This window comes from Alosa alosa, chromosome 16 (genome assembly GCF_017589495.1).
Source record: "Alosa alosa isolate M-15738 ecotype Scorff River chromosome 16, AALO_Geno_1.1, whole genome shotgun sequence".
Lineage (NCBI taxonomy): Eukaryota > Metazoa > Chordata > Actinopteri > Clupeiformes > Clupeidae > Alosa > Alosa alosa.
Window position 1 is genome coordinate 14,005,126 of NC_063204.1, and position 21,141 is coordinate 14,026,266.

Genomic DNA, 21,141 nt, shown 5'->3' on the forward strand with positions numbered 1-21,141 from the left:
TATGTGGCATGGTAAGTATAGCGGTCTGAACTGCAGCATCTGAGTGTGTCTGTGTGTGGTGTGTGTGTGGTGTGTTTCAGAGCTCGGATGGGAACGTGGTGGTGCGGAGTGATGCGCGGGTTTCCTCACTCACGCTGAAGTATGCCCAATACACTGACGCCGGCCAGTACGTGTGCACCGCACGCAACGCCATCGGACACGACGCACAGGCCATGTACCTGGAAGTCAGATGTAAGTTATACACGCACACACACACCTCACACACACACACACACACACACACACACACACACACACCTCATACATACACACACACACACACCCCTCATTCAGACATATCTCATACACACGCACAACACACACACACACACACACACACACACACACACCACGTACTCACACACACACCTCATACACACACACACACACACACACACACACATACACACACACACACACAAACCTCATACACACACACACACACACACTTCATACACACACACACACCTCATACACACACACACACACACACACACACACACACACACACACACACACACACTGGCCAGTATGTGTGCACCACACCACACACACACCCTCACGAGTGTACATACACACACACACACACACACACACACACACACACGCACACACACACTGGCCAGTACTAATGCACAGCATGCGACACCATTGGACATGATGCACAAGCCATATACCTGTAATTTAAATATAGAGTAAGTCAGATATAAGAGTACCCTCTTACCCTATACCCTATACTATACTGCACACAGACACTTCTCACATACACACACCATTCACGCAAGCACACACCCCTCAGAACAGCATTAGTATTCACACTAAGCGTCTGGCACATTCACACACACGGGGGGGGAAGGGGGTGGCAGGAGTGTGAGTTGTAAACACAGCTAAAGTGCCTGACTGTCTGTAACACACACACACACACACACACACACATGCAGTAACACTCCCAGAACAGCTGTAATATCCACACACACAGAAGCAGTTAGCTAGGGGCCGGGTTTAGGTTTGTTCAGGTGGTGGACGATGCTGGACAGTTAAGTTAGGTTGTGTGAGTTTGTTTGTTTGTTTGTTTGTTTGCATCCCATGAGTGTAGACTGCAGCTCTGTTTGCGTGGCGCTCAGGGCTTTCTAGGCTCCAATCCAGTAGATATGAGATCTGTTTCAAGCAGCACTATCTCCCCGAATGGACGTGAATGAAAGGAGCGTAATCCCTCCACAAAGTGGACTAAAAAGGCAAGCAGACGCCAGCATTCGGCATTCAGACTCAAACTCAGTGTCTGCTGTCTGCTTTCCTTTTTACTCACTCTGACATCTCAGCTCAGCACAGCAATCAGTTAGCCAGTCCATGCTTTTCATGAAAGCTGTATGTGTGTGTGTGTGTGTGTGTGTGTGTGTTTGAATTCAAGTACTACATGTAGGTGGTGTTCTTGAGCTATAATGACTCAGTCTTGTGTACAATACTACACTACCCAGCTCCCCCATGTTCCTGTGGGAAAGACTACATTGCCCAGCTCCCCTTTGTTTCTGTGGTAAAGACTACATTACCCAGCTCCCCTTTGTTCCTGTGGACTACTCTACCTACAGTGCTCTTATTGCTCCAGCAGGACTGTCACCCAAACAGAACTGCACCATGGCAGCAACACAACACAACCATTCCACAAATGTGATGGAAGCAATGTGTTCTGGCTGTTACTGCCCCTACAGTGCTGTCTTACTGCCCCTACAGTGCTGTATTATTGCCCCTACAGTGCTGTCTTACTGCCCCTACAGTGCTGTCTTACTGCCTCTACAGTGCTGTCTTACTGCCCCTACAGTGCTGTCTTACTGCCTCTACAGTGCTGTTGTATTGCCCCAGCAGTGCTGTATCACTGCCTCGACCTTGCCCTCATGCTGCTGTCATCAGCTGTCCTCTCAGATGTAGCCCACTCACCACACATACATACACACACACACACACACACACCACACACACTTCAGAACAGCATCAGTGTTCACACAAAGCATTTGGCGTGTACACACACACACACACACACGCACACATACACACACTCGCTTACACTCACCACTCACACTTCAGAAGAACATGAGTGTTCACACACAAACCATCTGGCAATCTGCCCACGTGTGTACCCCCGCTCTACTTGTCCTTGTGATTCTAAACATCAACACACACAGACGCGTGCGCGCGCACTCTCACACACACACACACACACACACACACACACACACACACACACACACACACACACACACACTCAGTCTAGCAGCGCAGGTGCACCAGATTGTCTGTGGAGATGGACTCTGTAATTGTTGGCTATTAGGGCAGAATTAGCAGCAGAATGCCTCGAGGCCCTCTGATTGGTCCTTGACAGATTGCACTGTTCCGCCTCATATACACCACGTCATTGGCTGATGCTCAGCACTCCCTCACTCTCATTGGTTCTCAGCACTGCAAGGGTGTGACTAACCGTTTAGATCCCCAATGGAGTGTTCAGTGTGCACATGCCCTTACATGATTTTTCAAACGAGCTTGATGCTATGGTTATGGTTATGGTTATGGTTACGCGCATGACACACAAATACAAAACAATATAAAACTTTAAATTTAACAGGGAACAAATTAAGATGTTGGTCAGACTGTAATAAGGAGAATAGCAATAATAAACAACCATGTCAATTCAATCAATCAATAGCCTAATGAAAGAAATAAACAATGGGAAAAAAGGGAAAATAATAAACAATAATATACATTCAATCAATAATATAATAACAATAACAAAAGCATGGTAAGACTACATTATGGGGATTATCAATAATAAACAACAATGTTAATATTAAACAGCCTAATGAAAATAAAACCATAACACATATGAGAACATGTATGAGAAGCATGTCTAGGCAAAAAGACTTGAGGTTGGATGCAGAACATTCACATTGGTAGTGTGGAAAGGGTTGCTCTCATGCTAGCAAAAGCATACTGCACCACTGTAAATAGCATTGCCCTCTAAAATAGTTACTTGATGACACTGTAAATGCTAGTACAGTGTATTGGCCGACGTGGCTGTGTTAAATGTAGGCTAATGAACTCTCGGCAATGGGCTGTGTTGTTCCTTTAATGCAGGCTAAGTCGTTAACAAATGGCAAGAGATTATATCTAATTAAATAGATGTTTGCACGCTGGCGTTGTGTGCTGGGAGAACACCTGATGACTCAGGGGACGGATTGTTTTAGCGGCAAAGGCGAATCCGGCAGCCCGTCTTTTATCGGGGCGTCCGCTTTATGTTGGGGAAGAGCGTTGCTGTAATCACCATAGATGATCGGCATTTAAGGATGCTAAATCTCATAAGCTTATGGTTCACCGCAGATTGCTGCAATTAATATGAATTGGTAGCTGCAGCAGGCTCACGCCCTCACAGAGACGCTCGGGGGGAGGAGGAGAAGATGAAAGAGATGTATGCAGTCAGCACACACACACACACACACACACACACACACACAGACACACAGACAGCACAGTGTCTGATTCACAGCCACAGAGAAGGAGGCAGGGGGACCCGGGATTGTGTAAACAGTGGGGGGATGTGCACATGAACACATAAACACACGCTCTCACATAAATGCATGCACACACAGGCTCAGACACACTCAAACATATTAAGCACGCTCATATACACACACACACACACACACACACACACACACACACACACATAAATGCATGCGCGCACACACACACACACACACACACACTCACAGGTCAGATCACAGGCTGGCGTGCAACTGGAAGCACGCTTTCATCGTCACCATCATCATAGTCTTCGTCATCCTTGTCCTCCTCGCGCTGGCTGGGTGTGGAGTGACTGGAGGGGGAGAGTGGGAGAGATGAAGACGCAAGCCAGTTATTTTAAAATGCGGCCTCTGCTGCACAGCATCTTCACTCTAATCTTAGTGTCCTGTCCTCCCATGAGCCAGTCATCACAGTGACAGGACTGGATTGTTTACCGACGCTTCACCCCACCTTGACTTCAATTCACGCTCATGTATAGCTCTGTATGTGTTAGCCGAGTAAAGGCTGATGTGTTATAGTTAACACAGCCTCTGTTTGCTATGCTAGCTGAGTAAAGGCTGGTGTGTTATAGTTAACACAGCCTCTGTTTGCTATGCTAGCTGAGTAAAGGCTGATGTGTTATAGTTAACACAGCCTCTGTATGCTATGCTAGCTATGCTATGTTATAGTTAACACAGTCTCTTTTATCTATATGTCAGCAGGGTAAAGTATTTTTTTTTTAGTGAACACAGCCACACCAACTGAGTTTGTGAGGAACAGCTGATGAAGTGTAGTGTAGTGAATAACCCTTCTCAGCTCTACGCCATCGCAGTGTAGGCTGATTCGGTTTAGTGAGCACAGCATCTGACATACACAGGATGTGTTCCATTACTGGGTGCTGGGCTGTGTGTGTGTGTGTGTGTATGTGTGTGTGTGTGTGTGTGTGTGTGTGTGTGTGTGTGTGTGTGTGTGTGTGACTGCCTGGAATGGGAACAAGATGAAAGCTCGTCATAAATCCAGTCACCGTGGCGATGCCTCGAAGGGCCAAGTTCCGAGTGACAGTCCGTTACATTTTAAAAGAAGCCCAGGAAACAGCAGTGGTAGCTGTCAATCACTTCACTGCAGATCGGGGGGGAACACACACACACACACATTCACATGATTGCACAGAAATACACATACACATGTTCACACACACACAACACAATCCCATACACTCACTGAACATTGAACACAATCATACACACACTCAACACCTTCACACACACACACACACACACACACACCACAGTCCTCTACTTAAATCCATACATAAATGTTCTTGTGTTAAGTTCCGTCTTATGTTCTCCATGTTCTTGTGTTAAGTTCGTGTTAAGTTCCGTCTTATGTTCTCCATGTTCTTGTGTTAAGTTCCCTCTTATGTTCTTCAAGTTCTTGTGTTAAGTTTCATTGTATGTTCTCCATGTTCTTGTATTAAAGCTGCAGTTGGCAAGTCTGACAGATTGAGGGGACTTAGCCAAAATTTTGAATGTTTACAACTCTCATGCCCCTCCCCCACTACCACCGAGCACCCTCTCATTGAGTTTGTGCTCGTCACTGCGCACCAGACTGCACCAGACTGTGATTGACAGTAGAAGTGTGTTTTTTTTTATTTCTAAAATCGGCTGATTTATGTTGTTCTGTCGGAGTGTAGTGTCGATTTCAGTGAATATGAACAAAAAAATCTTGCCAACTGCAGTTTTAAGTCCCCTCTTATGGTCTTTAGGTTCTTGTGTTAAGTTTAATTTTATGTTCTCCACGTTCTTGTGTTGAGTGTCTTTATGTTTTCCATGTTAGGTTCTCCATGTTCTTGTGTTAAGTTTCATTTTATGTTCTCCATATTCTTGTGTTGAGTGTCTTTTTATGTTCTCCATGTTCTTGTGTTGAGTTCCCTCTTATGTTCTCCATGTTCTTGTGTTGCTCTGTGCAGATGCCCCTAAGCTCCTGGGTTCTGTGACCGTGTACACGTGGGAGGGGAACCCCGCCAACATCAGCTGTGAGATTCTAGCTCACCCCAGTGACGTGTCTCTGTACTGGCTACGAGACGGCATTCAGCTGCCCTCCCCTAACACCACCAACATCAAGATCTACAACACACCCGCCGCCACCTTCTTGGAGGTACACACACATACACACAGACACCACACACACACACACACACACCACACACATACACACACACAACACACACACAACACACCCGCCGCCACGTTCTTGGAGGTACACACTAGGGCTGGGACGGTATGGATGTTTTTTTACCGCAGACGGTAAGCAAGAAATTATCGCGGTTTCGCTACTAGAACATATTTTTTTATTCTTTAATGAACTAAACTAATGTATGACTCCTTTCTGGCCAAATTTCACAGCTTTCACGTTTAACAGCATTATGTAAATCGAGTTTGAATGGAGAGAATAGAAAAGTGTTATGATTGTGCCAGTTCTCCCCTACTCTCACATAGTAAACAAATGGAATGTTGGAACATTGCGCTCCCCAACACAAACACGAAAGGCCGGGTTTGCGTCATCTTTTGATGATTTTGTTTTGAAAACGGAGGGTTAGCCTACTTAACGTAACTGTGGTTTTCTGAGTATCAATGTCATAAGATGGTTCATCACATTACACATCATGACATTACATAGGCCTACTACGTGCATGTGCAGGCCAATTATAAGGGGATTCGACTTCATGTAGGCTAGCCCCTGCAGACTTCTAAGCTGACTGCATAATGTGATTATCTTTGAGATTCTGCTACGTTTTAAAGCATATGTCATGGTTAAAAACGTCAAAGTCGAATCCCCCAAATTTTTCACAGATTTTTTTTTTTTTTTTTCGGTTATGCGGTTACCTTCCCAGCCCTAGTACACACACACAGACACCACACACACACACATCACACACACACACACACACTCACACCCAACACCACCAACACACCCGCCACCACTTTCCTGGTGGTACTAACGCTCAAATACAGACACACACACACATCACCAACAACGAGATACACACAGACACACTAACTGTAATTGCTAACATCAAGTTCTTCAACATATTATCAGCCATATCACTCAAGGTAGACACTCAAAAAACATACATTCCATAATGTCTTCACATGTGTGTGTGTGTGTGTGTGTGTGTGTGTGATGTTAGTGTTGTTCCATTAGCGCTGCCCTATTTCTGTCTTGGTGCCACAGGGTAAATAATAGATGGGGAGCCAGGGTCCTCACAGCACAACTTCAGGCCACAGCAGTGTGTGTGTGTGTGTTTGTGTGTGTGTGTGTGTGTGTGTCATGCACCCCAAAGGGTCCTCTCAGCACAACCTCAGGACTCAGCAGTGTGTGTGTGTGTTTGTGTGTGACAGGTTCCAGAATACAGTCCTTCACCAATGTGCTACCTCTTTTGCAGGTGACCCCTGAATCTCAGAATGACTTTGGGAGCTACAACTGCACAGCCTCCAATGAGATCGGCACAGAGTCCAAAGAGTTCATCCTCGTCCAGGCTGGTCAGTGTGTGTGTGTGTGTGTGTGTGTGTGTGTGTTTTCCATGGTGTTGTTATCTGCATATTGCCTCTTGCCTGTTCATTGCAAATGAACTGATTATGAATTTCATATTTCATTTTTGCCACAAACCAAATGTGATATACCAAATGAATATTGGCCCAATTATCAGCCAAATACAGGTAATGGGCCATCCAAGCCATTAGAAATTTATATTGGTATTGTCCTAAAAACTGCTGATTGGTCCATTTCTAGTGTCAACGAGGGCTTCAGTTTATGGAGACATCAAATGTGTTTGGTGTTACAGTAATTAGGTCCCCAGTAATGAGAAAACACTTCTGGACATTAACAGAGAACGTGCTTCTAACTTTACATCAAAGTCTCACATTTTTACAGTTTTGTTTCAGATGGTCTCATCTGTTTCAATCAGGCCAATTCATCTCAGCACTGCCCCCAACATACCAGCCATTTCATCATCATCAAGAGTGTGTCTGTGTGTGTGTCTGTGTGTGTGCATGTGTGTGTGTGTGAGTGGGCTTGTGTGACCGCACTAGCTGAATTCAGTGGCAGACATCAGCAAGCCTGTCTCCAAGGCATTAGCACTTCATTTAGATCAATTGATTCATCAGGCTCTTAGTGAAATGTGACAATTATCTAACGAGTTCTCCGCTTCTGTCAGCTTCCGCCAGGCTCTGCCAGGAGACCAACAGGAACGTTTCTGAAACACCGTGCCAAAAACCTGCAGAGATCCTGTCTATTTTTCCCCCTCGTCTGCAAGTCAGATGTTGGGTACAAGCACGTCTGTAGTGAAGTGTTGGGCGAACGTGAGATGTTTGGTACATAAGTCTCTCTAGCAAAGTGTTGGGCGACCGTGAGATCTTGGGTGCATAGTTTGTGTATAGGGTATGTACTGTATGTAGTGAACATGTTGCGGGTAGCGCTGCCGCGATTAGTCCACTTAGTCGACATAATCGACCATGGAAATTAGCCGACCGCAATTTTTTTAGTCAATATGTCGTTTTACTATTGACCGCCTATTTTTTTTTTTGGTCTCCCGTCTCAAACGGCTCACTGTAATTCCACTCTCAAACGGCTCACTGTGCCACTTCACCTCCAGAGCATTCAGAGTTAGTCTGTACTGTTTATTAACACTTGAGAAGTGCAATGACTGTCTTTGGATGTTAAACAGGCTACTTAGACTGGCAGTGATATTTTAAACCCCACCATGCACGCAAGTGTAAACGCGAGCAGCATAACTGTGTGTCTGCCTGCTTTCAGCGCGATTATTAGGCAGAGCTAAGCTAACCGTAGTAGGCTAGTGCAGACTCTAACTAATATACTATAGCCTAATGGAAATGCAGATAGCCTACTTATGCTTAGATTGTTAATACATAATGTTTTTGAACAGTTTACTTAATGAGCTTCTAACAAAAGTAGGCTGATATTGATGTGAAGGTTAAGGTGAAAGCCCTTTTAAGTTATTTATGTTTTGTAATTTGTTATTTGGTAACATTTAAGTTATGGCACAGGTGACATTTTATGTTTTGGCCTTTCAGTTGAGTTCAAACTAAAATGGACACAACGAAATAGCAAACACTTATTTTTGTTTTGTTTTATTAGTCGTTTAAATTAGTTGACTAATCCAAAAATTAGTCAAAAGATTAGTTGTTAGAAAATGAGTCGTTAGTGGCAGCACTAGTGGTGGGTATGCACTGTATATAGGATGGACATACAGTATACAGTAGCAGCTACAGTACATATGTAGGAGTACAGTACATAAGAGGAGGTTTAGAGAGGAGGTATTATATACGTACGGTTATGTATTGTATCTATATGTATTGAAGGTATCTAAAGCACGTGTAGATGTGTAGAGAGTACATAAAGGGTACGTATATGGGGCACGTAGAGAGGACTCAGGTAGACTGAAGTTGGAGTCAGATTAGTATCTGAATATGTCCAACCACTGGAAGCATTGGACATCAGTAAGGGGGAGAGGAGTGTGTCATCTGCACTGGGTGTGTGTGTGTGTGTGTGTGTGCACGCGCAAACATTACTCAGCTGTTGGTGTAGACTGCTGGTGCTAATGTTAGTGTGTTTGCGCGTGTGCACATTTGTGTGTGTGTGTGTACGCACGTTAGTGAGTAACTGTGTGTGTAGGTAGGGTGTCCATTGGCTTTTCTCAGACAGTAAAAGGGCCGATTAGTCCTCTGTGGGTGTTTGTGTGTTTAACCACGTCTGTGTTGCATAGGTACCCTCGTCAGTAGGGGTGGGCATGATTGATCGATAATAGATTGTTAAGAATTGTATCGATCATGTGGAATTTGATCGATAGCGTTCATCAATGAGGTTATGTTGTGTAGTAGCCTACTGTATGTCTTGAGGCAATGCAATGAATTTCATTATGTAGAAGCAGCCAGCAGGGGCGCAATTAATTTAGGCCCAAACTAGATTCCTACTCAAACTTGCCCAAACAGGGCCGCCAGGCTACTTGAACAACGTACACCCGACCCTGGTTAATCAGGCTACTTGAACAACGTACACCCGATCCTGGTTAATCAGGCTACTTGAACAACGTACACCCGACCCTGGTTAATGAATGAATGTCTGGCGAATGTCTGGGATTTCAGTCGCTGGTCCAACTGTCACAATAGGCTGCGTTCGCGTCTCAACATGTTAACAGGCTCATATCAACAAGAATCAGTAGGCTGTAGTTACTTTAGAAGTTTGAAACAGTTGGTTTGTGAATGTGATTGTGAGGAGGTCTAGCTGAAGCGGCTGAAGTGCCCTTGAGCAAGGCACCTAACCCCTCACTGCTCCCCGAGCGCCGCCGTTGTAGCAGGCAGCTCACTGCGCCGGGATTAATGTGTGCTTCACCTCACTGTGTGTTCACTGTGTGCTGTTTGTGTTTCACTAATTCACCGATTGGGTTAAATGCAGAATTATGCAGAATTTGGTCCAGAGACCAAATTTCCCTCACGGGATCAAAAAAGTATATACCGGTATACTTACTTATACTAGCTCGTGTAACAGTGGCCAACGCAGGTTAGGCTACACTCTGAGCCTCCGACTCCACTGTCTTCATCAGTGCCACTTTTTTACATTTGTTTAGCCTACACAAGGCAGTTCATGTTTTCTTTATTTCGTTTATGATTTCTTCATTATTTTCTACCACTGAAAATGTTTATGTAGGCCTGATATTACTTATGACAACAAAATGAATGATTAATCGATAATTGATCAGTAAATGTCCCGATGATCGACTAAGAAAATCTCGTAAAATGCCCATCTCTAGCCGTCACCCTCTATTGAGGTGGCAGAGCTCTCTGTGAAGGCTGTGTGTGTGTTCAATCCTGTGCGTGTGTGTATGTTTAATCTGTGTATGTGTGTGTGTGTATGTCTGTTTAATCATGAGTGTGTGTGTGTATGTCTATATAATCATGAGTGTTTGTGTGCGTTACAGAGGTGCCGTCGTCTCCATCCATCGACGTAGTGGAGCCGTACTCGAGCACGGCGCTGGTGGAGTTCCAGGAGCCAGAGTCTGCGGGCGGCGTGCCCGTTCTCAAGTACCGCGCCGAGTGGAGAGTGGAGGGCATCAAGGACGGCAAGTGGGCACAGCGCGTATACGACGCCAAAGAAGGTCAGTGAGTGTGGATGTGTGTTTCTGTGTGTGTGTCTGTGTGTGACTGTGTTTCTGTGTGTTTGTGTGTGTGTGTGTGTTGTTGCCATGTTAGGCACAGACTGCTATAGTAAATACCATAATGATACGACACGACTTTGTCAGTTTTCACTGAAATTTGTTTTGCATAGCAATATACAGTATATATCAATAAAAAAATATGTTCGATAGAACATTCGATAATTAAAAGCAACACACCTCCCGCCTTAATTATGTTGTCCATGAATAAATAAATAGGCTAAATAATAATTGCATAACTCTTTCACTGTATAGCTATATGCAACTAGAAGTAGGCCTGCTATGCAACTAGAAGTAGGCCTGCCTTAACACAGACTCTCCATGAGTTTCCCTATGCATGCTCTCTCTCTCTCCCTCTCAATGGACACATCTCTCCTCAGCATGCACTTTTCATCCAAACATTCACAAACGTGCAAGACGACTGGCTGAATTGCTATTAAATCAGGTTAGCATCATTAGCAAACTGCGCAATTTTTTTAAAAAATTGTTGCATTCAAGTTGACTGCTTATCATCTCAAACCTGATGTAAATGGGAAAGTATTTTCCAAGACTCAAAAGGACCTGTCCCAAGGAAAAAAGTATTTGTTTGAAACTTAAACACACGTGGGAAAACTGAACAGTCCAACCAGTAGACTGTAATAAACTAGCCAATTAAGTCACTTTGTTTACAATATTTCCAGGCTTCAACCAGTGATGCTGGTGTCTGAAGCAGCAAGAGACAGAAAGAGGTGGAGATGTTGGAGCCTATTGTAATAGCAACAGTAGCCTACCTATAATATCGGCATGAGGTGTGCTGTTATGAATACATAATCATATAAACATATATCAGTAATTCATATAATAATATAATGTAATATTATTATATTATAATATGTTATTATATATCATTATAACATAATTAATTAATATTATACAGCCACCACCTTAACTAACAAATTTCCTGCGGGGAAACACTGTAATCTAAAGAAACATAATTGTTCATTGTGATTACATTTAGACTTATGTGTAGGCCTACATTTATTTATTTGATTTTTTTTCATGGTTCTGTTGACATTTATTTTGCCTGTTTGCCTTGATTGATAACTGAGGTGATTAAAAATCAGAGGAAGGTTAAGTTTAAAATAAAAATAAAAATCCTGGTCCTTATTTCAAAAAGGTAAAAAAAAAAAAGTCAATAATTATCGATATTGATTGATACACTTCTATCATGATACAGTTTTCAGCCATATCGCCCAGCCCTAATGTGTCTTTGTGTATGTGGATGCCTGTGTGTGTGTGTGTCCTCGATGGAGTGTGTGTGTGTGTGTGTGTGTGTGTGTGTGTGTGTGTGTGTGTGTGTGTGTGTCCTCGATTGTGTGTGTGTGTGTGTGTGTGTGTGTGTCAGTTATTATCTGTGTCAGCGTAGGTGGGTACTCTACGTGTATGTATGTGTGTGTGTGTGTGTGGTGTAATGCCCCATGCCTGTAGAGTGCGTCATGGCCTGCGTGGTCTACATGGCTCTTTCCTGCCATGACTCGCTGTGTGTGTGTGTGTGTGTCCCTATCTGACGTCCCCCTAGTCATCATCATGTCATTGCAGCTCTTTTAATTAAATGTCATCGGAAGTTATTCTACAGATCTTTCCAAATACTCACACAGGCTCCCGGTCCCTCACACACTCACACTCACACACACATATTCACACACACACACACACACACACACACACGCGCACACACACACACACACCCTTCCAGAGCCTCACATAGCCAGGGCTTTAATCTATCCAGCTGTCAGGCAAGTACACTACGTCAGCCTCACTACGTCAGCCTCAGTCTGGGCCTCATCACACACTCAACGTGTGTGTGTGTGTATGTGCATGTGTGTGGTGTAAGTATGTGTGTGTGTGTGTGTGTGTGTGTGTGTGTGTGTGTGTGTGTGTGTGTGTGTGTGTGTGGGTGTAAGTATGTGTGTGTGTGTGTGTGGTGTAAGTATGTGTGTGTGTGTGTGTGTGTGGTGTAAGTATGTGTGTGTGTGTGTGGTGTAAGTATGTGTGTGTGTTTTCCTCTTTTCCCCTGCTTGGTGTATTATATATCATAAGTAGGCCACGGGGGCAGCCGTAACCCGTAACCTGTAACCGGAGGGTTGCCGGTTCGAACCCCGACCAGTAGGCACAGCTGAAGTGCCCTTGAGCAAGGCACCTAGCCCCTCACTGCTCCCCGAGCGCCGCTGTTGGTGCAGGCAGCTCACTGCGCCGGGATTAGTGTGTGCTTCACCTCACTGTGTGTACACTGTGTGCTGTGTGTGTTTCACTAATTCACGGATTGGGATAAATGCAGAGACCAAATTTCCCTCACGGGATCAAAAGAGTATATATACTATACTATAGATTGTTTAATGTGGCTGTGTTAATGTGTGTGTGTGTGTGTGTTTTGTTATGTCTCCTGCGAGCACCATCGCTAGCCTGAAGTCTACTGACATAACATCTCTTTCTCTGTGTGTGTGCGTGTGGTTGTGTGTGTGTGTGTGTGTGTGTGCGCATGTGTTGGCTCCACAGCAGGCGTGAGCACTATCACTATCACTGGTCTGAAGCCAGAAACGCACTACGAGGTCCGGATGTCTGCCATCAATGGCAAGGGCGAGGGGGAGAGCAGTCTGCCCACTGTCTTTAAGACGGAGCCTGTCCGTAAGTAAACACACACACACACACACACACACACACAAACACACAAACATACACACGTAAACACACACAGACAAACACTGATATGAATAAGGATGTCACTAGCAGTTGCATGATAAGGTGTGCACATATTCACACATAAACACAGAAAAATCCTTACACATGTTAAAAACATTTCATAGTTATACACAGCGAGGAAAACATACACATACACATAACACAAGCCTACACATACTATTTCCCTGTCTCTCTTTCCCACTCTCTCTCTCTCACACACACACACACACACACACACACACACACACACACACACACACTCTGAGCTTTGCGAGTGTGTGTGTGGAGGGGCTGCTCCTGCCTCAGGGCTGATAGTGTGCCAGACGGCTGCTCTGCTGCACTGAGCTGCAGTGCCCTCTGGTGGCCAGTAGTGAGGAGGCGCAGGCAGTCATCCCGCTTGCTTAGTGACAGCTTTATCTGCATGCATACATGTCATGCATGGACTAGCCACTAACAAACACAGACACACACACACACACACACACACACACACACACACACACACACACACACACACATACACTAACAAACATACACACACACACAAACTTACACACACATTAACAAACATACGCATACACATACACTTATTTTGCTTTCAGTCCCCCCAACAAGCCCCCCCTCCCCCACTGAATATTATGAAATCATTTGATTTTTTCATGTGTTTCCTTTCCTCATCTGTGTTTTTGTTGTTGCCTGGGGATCTCTCAGGCTACTCTTACTCAAGTAAGTGCCTGATAGGATTCAGTCTGTGAGTGATTAGCAGTTAGCATTGTTCCTTTGATATTCATTTGTCACTTAGCTATCTGGTCATGGTTTGTTAGTGTTTCGTAGTCATTTCTGATCTAAATCATGTTAGGGCTATTCAGCCTGACTCCCTTAGCTTAACATGAATGACCTGCTTGTGTTCAGAGGTGAGATGTTTCAGCGTGTGTGTGTGTGTGTGTGTGCATGCACCAGATGGCATGTTCCACTTCTTCGGCGAGGGCACAGGTTTGTTCCATTTTCACGCCCATTATCTCGTTACGCGCACAATTATGGTTACACACATCAGCAAATGAGCTAACGAGCCCGTTTGGATGAACGCAGTCGTCATGACGACCTGATTGGAGCGTTCCGGTTACTGTCTGTCCACAAAATTCCTCAATTACAAAAAAAAAAATTAAGACAAAAAAAAAGAGATTTAAAAAGTAAACGGCAGTGTGAGACACACAGACTATATATATATATATATATAGTAAGTACATTGTGCAAGTATGTAGCTGAATGTATGTAAAAGAGGTGTTCCGTGTTCCGGAATCCATGTTTTTCCCCCCTTTGCTGTGGTGTGTGTGTGTGTGTGTGTAGGGTTAGTGGAGCCAGAATTGTGTACATGTTACCCCAGACTGAACCCCAGTGAGTTGTGTGTGTGTGTGTGTGTGTGTGTGTACATGTGGTCCAAAGCCCCAAAGAGAGGTTCAGCGGCTTCATTTGGATCTGAAGAAGAACATCCTCTCATTAAGGCCACGCCGTCTAACGAAGCAAGACACAGACAGTCTGGCACACACACACATACACACTCACTCAGTTGGCACTGTTAGGACACCCACAGTTCCAGTGCTCCCTCACACATTCACACAAACTCATCAACATTTGAACACACCCCTATATACCGTACACAACTCTATTATATTATGTAACACACAGTTTTAGTGTTCTGTTGTATACACAGACACACACACACTCACACACACACACACAGGCATACACACATTGTTAGAGTGCCACAACGTTCTGTTATGAAACACACTCTTTTAACACCACGGCCCCAGAGAGAGCAAACACCATGAGGAATATCTGAACAGATATATGGGAAGAGGGATCAAAGACAGAGGTGACCCTCAAGGTCAAAGGTTATGGAGGTCAGTGTAAGTTTATGCACTGATGATCAGGGAAAAGGAAAAAAGGGAGACAATACAGGGCTATGCACTGAGGGAAAGTGCTTACCCTCTCTCACACAGACACACACACACACACACACACACACACACACACACACACACACGTTGCCTCAGAATAGCATCTGAGCTTTCTGCTGTGCTTGCGTCACGTGTTGTTTTTCCAGTTCATGGTGAAATGAATAGAAAGAGTGTAAATAATGCAAACACATACCCCCCCCCCCCCACCCCACACACACACACACACACACACACACACACACACAGAGTAGCTGCTTTCAGATGCAACCTCCGCAGTATATGCGGATCTTTGTTAAATGAAGGTCTGACCCTTCGGGTGATTCAGATATGATGCTAACCTGCGGACATTATGTGTAAACGACACCGACGCACATGAACAGAATCTCTGCGTGGTTGAACAGGTTAAACATAGTTCAACACACACATGAACAGAATCTCTGCAAGTTCTTTGCTTCGTTCCGACACGAGCTCTTTTACATAATGTAGGTTGGAAATACTAGGAGGGGAGTAGTGTAAAAGCCGGTTAAGTTCGGAATTCCAAATGGCCGGTTATGTTGTTCAGATATACGGTCCAACCGCTTGACATCCCAAAAACATGCGGACTCACACGTAGGTCTGAAAGCAGCTTTTGTCTCAGCATCATGCTCCCCTCTGTCCAGCTCCAGACTCCAGATTTTAGCACAGACCCTGTTGGTGTCCAGCTGCACAACTCCAGGTCCTGTGCTGAATCCAGACTCCAGAGTTTCCTCTGAGCCTCCTGTCTTCTGGAGTCAAGTCAACACCAACTCTGTTAGCAAAGATTCCTCCCCATATTTTCTCATGCATATTTACACACGCTAATGTCTTTGCTGTGTGTGTCTGCGTTATGTGGAGGGATGTGGAACTATGTTATCAGCAGCACGTCAGAGTGAATTACTTTGAGAGGAGAGGAGGCTTTTTGAAATCTGAAATGTTCGTTGGCAAGCAGCTCACTGCTGAGCGGGCAGTGCAACAGGCCAGGAGGAAGAGAGAAAGTATGCGTCCACTCTGCCATCGTTGCTCTCACAATGCACTCTGACAATAAAGGTCTTCACTCGGAGCGTGGGACTGCAGAGGGTCTCGTTTTTTACCCCTGAACAGAAAAAATGCCCCTCTGACTTTTTGGCTCTCTGAGGTTCTCAGAGGGAACTCTGTTCTCCATGTTACTTGCCCCGTGACCCCCTTTGTTCTCCAGAAGTGTCATCTTAACCTGTTCTCCTGTGTTCTATGTTCTCCAGAAGTGTCAGCTTAACCTGTTCTCCTGTGTTCTGTTGTTTGTGCTGTTCTGTTGTGTTGAGTTCTGTAATGTTCTGTTTGGTTCTTCCCCAGATAGCACTTGTTGCACGGCAGCTGGTTGTTATTGGGGGGCGTGTTGATGTTTGTGACGTGAAGATTTAGGGCCTGTGTCCACCAATCACGCTTTTTGTGCGCCAACTGCGGCTATTTTCTATACAAATCCTATGTTAATCCTATGTTCAGCATTCACAGCGCTAAGCGCCCTCGCCTCGCCCTTGGCGCTGACCGTTTTTTTTCCTGCAGTGTTCAGGGCGCTGAAAGTTAAAATCTGTTCAACTTTTAGAACAGCGCCATGTCGCTTATCTCTCGACGAGTTTAACCTAGCAACAATAAACACTTGACCGAAGCTCTCTGAAAATGAGGTTGAAGGTTGAAAAAACGCGATTGGTGGCCCTAAATGTCTGCTTGATTCCTTGCTTGTTTCTTGTCCATGTTTTTGTTGTTGTTGTTCATGTCTGAAGTCTGTTGTTGTTTTTTCTTTTGTGTTTTCCATGTCACCTCTTCCGTTTTCCTTTCCACCAATCATGTGCATGCGTGTGTGCGTACACGCATGTCCTGTGACTCTGTCATGTGACTTGCATGATGCTGGCACTATCTCCGTCGGGCCAAAGCTGAAGGTAAACATCTCACACACACACACACAAACAGAAGGTAAACATCTCCATCTCATCTGATGAGTGCATGTCAAATTTCACAAATGCATCATTTGATTTTTGGTTTGATTGTTTTATTTTATTCATCCTGCCACTCACTGCACACACACACACACACACACACACACACACACACACACACACACAGTTCAGCTTCCTGTAAATTGATATATGGGATATGTGGGATATTACAACATCTGAGGTTGGGCACCCCTGGCAGTGTGTTTGAGGTTGTGTGAGGTCTAATTCGTCGTGATTCTCGGACTCGTGAGTCTCTGTGGCGTCCTGCAGCGAGGAGCATCAAACGCGTCTCCGTCACATAACGTTGTTCGTGTGGCGTAGCTCTCCTCTCCTCCACTCGTCTCCTCTGGGACAGCCTGCCTGCCTACCGGCTGCCTTCAGAGCGGACACTTGCGCTTTCATGTCCCACACACACACACACACACACACACACGTCCCTTTCATCCCTCTGTGAGCTGATTGGGACGCAGCCCCGTTGGTATTTATAACCAGCTCAGACAGAGTAAACCTGAGATGGCTTTGAACCTCCCGACTCCTTTCAGCGTGAGAGGAGGTGAACCTCCCGACTCCTTTCAGCGTGAGAGGAGGTGAACATCCCGACTCCTTTCAGCGTGAGAGGAGGTGAACGTCCCGTGTTACACTCCCCCTTGGGTGGCCATGCATCAACACCAGCTGTACACACACACACACACACACTGGCTCCCTGTGGGGTGAACCTTTACTTTCTCTCTCACACACAGACAGACACACACACACACAAATAGACATACTCACTCACCCATTCCCTGTGAGATGAACAAGACCCTGACAATTCAAAACAAATTCTAACACCTTCTAAAATACTTAAGCCATGGGATTTATTCACATGAAAAAACATGTTAAAGTAACAGCCAAGACCCAATGAGGAGGGGGAAAGAGACAAACCAAGCAGAAAACGCATCCAGTTGTAATTGTCGAGATGAGATGCTGGCCGTCATGGAAACGCATCCAGTCGTAACGTTCAAGAGGAGGTGTTGGCCGTCATGCCAGGCCTGAGATTGCGCGTCTCTTCTCTGTCGTCTACCCCACTCCTCCTCTCTCCTCTCCTCCTCTTCTCATCCTCCTACCCCATGTCCTCTCCCCATGTCTGTCTCCTCCGTGTCTGTCTCCTGACTAAAGGCGTGACACCACGCCACCCTGTTTAAAGGTGCACACACACTCTTCAGAGTGCTCTTCATCAGTGGGCTCCAGCTGGGTGTACAAAGATGCTGAGGAGCCGCTCCCTCTCATCGTCAGGCTCCTCTGCCTCTCCTCATCCTTTCTCTCCTTTCTTCTCTCCTCCTCCATTCCTCCTCTTCCTTCCTTTTCTCTTCTCCCCTTTTCTCCTCTCCTCCATCCCTCCTCTCCTTTCTGCTCTTCCTCTCCTCTTCCTTTCTCTCCCCTCCTCTTAGCTCCTCTCATTTCCTCTCTGCTCCTCTTCCTCTCTCTCCCCTCCTCTTAGCTCCTCTCATTTCCTCTCTGCTCCTCTTCCTCTCTCTCCTTAATGCCCTAATCTCCGCTCCTCTCTTCCTTTCTCTTACCCTTTTCTCCTCTCTTCCTCCTCTCCTTTCCTTTCCTTTCTGCTCCTCCTCTCCTTTCCTCTGCTCCTCCTCTCATCTTTGCTCCTCCTCTTCTCTCTGCTCCTCCTTTCATCTCTGCTCCTCCTTTCCTCTCTGCTCTGCTCCTCCTCTCCTCTCTGCTCCTCCTTTCCTCTCTGCTCTGCTCCTCCTCTCATCTTTGCTCCTCCTCTCCTCTCTGCTCCTCCTCTCTGCTCCTCCTTTCCTCTCTGCTCCTCCTTTCCTCTCTGCTCCTCCTTTCCTCTCTGCTCCTCCTTTCATCTCTGCTCCTCCTCTCTGCTCCTCCTCTCTGCTCCTCCTTTCCTTTTCTCTCCCCTCCTCTTCTCCTCACGTCTTCACTGACACGTAGATGAGGATAGGATGGTCTCCCTCTGATGGTCAGCAGCGGTAGATACAGGGGATGCACACTGTCGTGCAATTGATCTGACCCATTAATCTTCACATGCCACCGACAGGTGATATAAGTGATTTACCAGGTCACATGACCACACCTATTAGATGTGACCTGGTAAATCCACCTGCCATCACAGTCGATTGTATGTGAAATGATGAAGCGCACTGGCCGAAACCGTTTCACTGAAAAATAAACCAGCAAAGTAAATCCACCAGGGTGCGGTGATCCTTCACTTTTTTGAATCTTATTGACGACAGCACTTGGAAGGCTGTGCATAGGAACTTTATCCTTTTTAACACACTTCACTTTACTCTTTCTCTCACACACACACACACACACACATTGGATGTGGAAATGTCCGAGATACTGAAAGAAAAATAAAGCTGATAATGACAGTGTATCGTCACACAAATATTTATTCATATGCTCATCACACACACACACACACACACACACACACACACACTCCAGGCTCCAGCTGTGCTAATGGGTCTGTCTTTGTCAGCTGTGACAAGCCTCATCAAGCGTGTACTCATCAAAACTTGCTAATTGCTTTGCTGATGCCAGCTGAGGGGACACACTCTCACACACCCAGACACACTCATGGACTCTAAAATACTCACACATGGACACACACACACATGTGGAAACACAATCACACATAAGGACACATGCGTGGCATGGACAGCAGTGCTGCTAATGGCTGCCGTGGCGTTAACCACAGCCTGGTGGATCACTGCTAGAGTGGCCCTGTGCACTCATTAACGCGCACACACACTTTAAGCTCATCATAGACAAACACTCTCAAAACTCACACACTGTGCCGTAAACCCATGATGACCCCTCTTGCGCACACACTCAGGGGTGCGTTACCCAAAAGCACAGTTGCTAACTAAGTTTCCCATTGCCAACAGGTTAGCAACTATGCTTTTGGGAAACGCACCCCAGTGTAGTAGTTTAGTGATTCTCAGCTGTCACTGTTGTGCCCTTGAGCAAGGCACTTACCCCTGAGTTGATCGGGGGGGGACTGGCCCTGTGATAATTAACGTCTGTAAGTTGTTTTGGATAAAAGCCAAATAGATAGAATAAAAGCACACGCAGGTTTGACAGCAGGATGATAATTGTAGCCTTGTTATTAAAGCTAGCAAAGCTTTGATGACTAAATCACAAACGGAATTTACCAGCATCAGCTGTCTGTGATGACGTGTTTGCTGGTTGCACTGTTTACACCACAACTGTTCCATTTACTTTCACACTTTGCACTGTTTACAAGCAGTGCACCACAAGTGTTCTGTTTAATTCCCAGTTTGGACTAACATGACCCCAAATGGCAAATGCAACAGCTGTTGCTAAGAGCCCCCCAAGGCCCCATGTGTGTGTTGGAGAGTGTGTTTCTAACTGTGTGTGTGTGTGGTTTTCAGGAGAGCCCAACACCCCTAAGCTGAAGGGGATTCTGCAGCCACAGGGAAACACCTTCAAGGTCACCTGGATCAAACAGGACGACGGAGGCTCACCCATCACACACTACCTGGTCAGGTACAAACCGGTGAGTCTTGCACACATACACACACACACACACACACCCATCACACTACCTGGTCAGGTACAAAGCGGTGAGTCTTGCACACATACACACACACACACACAGACCCATCATACACTACCTGGT

The 21,141-nt window shown here is 45.5% G+C and overlaps 1 protein-coding gene across 1 annotated transcript in view; it reads left to right on the plus strand.

Moving 5' to 3' along the window:
• Positions 1 to 21,141, plus strand: part of ncam1b (neural cell adhesion molecule 1b) — a 115,936-nt gene that overhangs the window by 76,064 nt on the left and 18,731 nt on the right. Inside the window, exons 12-20 of the mRNA XM_048267010.1 lie at positions 81 to 231; positions 5,558 to 5,745; positions 7,034 to 7,130; positions 10,586 to 10,762; positions 13,355 to 13,483; positions 14,249 to 14,263; positions 14,498 to 14,530; positions 17,421 to 17,426; positions 20,894 to 21,018. Coding sequence (XP_048122967.1) covers positions 81 to 231; positions 5,558 to 5,745; positions 7,034 to 7,130; positions 10,586 to 10,762; positions 13,355 to 13,483; positions 14,249 to 14,263; positions 14,498 to 14,530; positions 17,421 to 17,426; positions 20,894 to 21,018 — 921 coding nt within the window. The remainder of the gene's footprint in view (positions 1 to 80; positions 232 to 5,557; positions 5,746 to 7,033; positions 7,131 to 10,585; positions 10,763 to 13,354; positions 13,484 to 14,248; positions 14,264 to 14,497; positions 14,531 to 17,420; positions 17,427 to 20,893; positions 21,019 to 21,141) is intronic.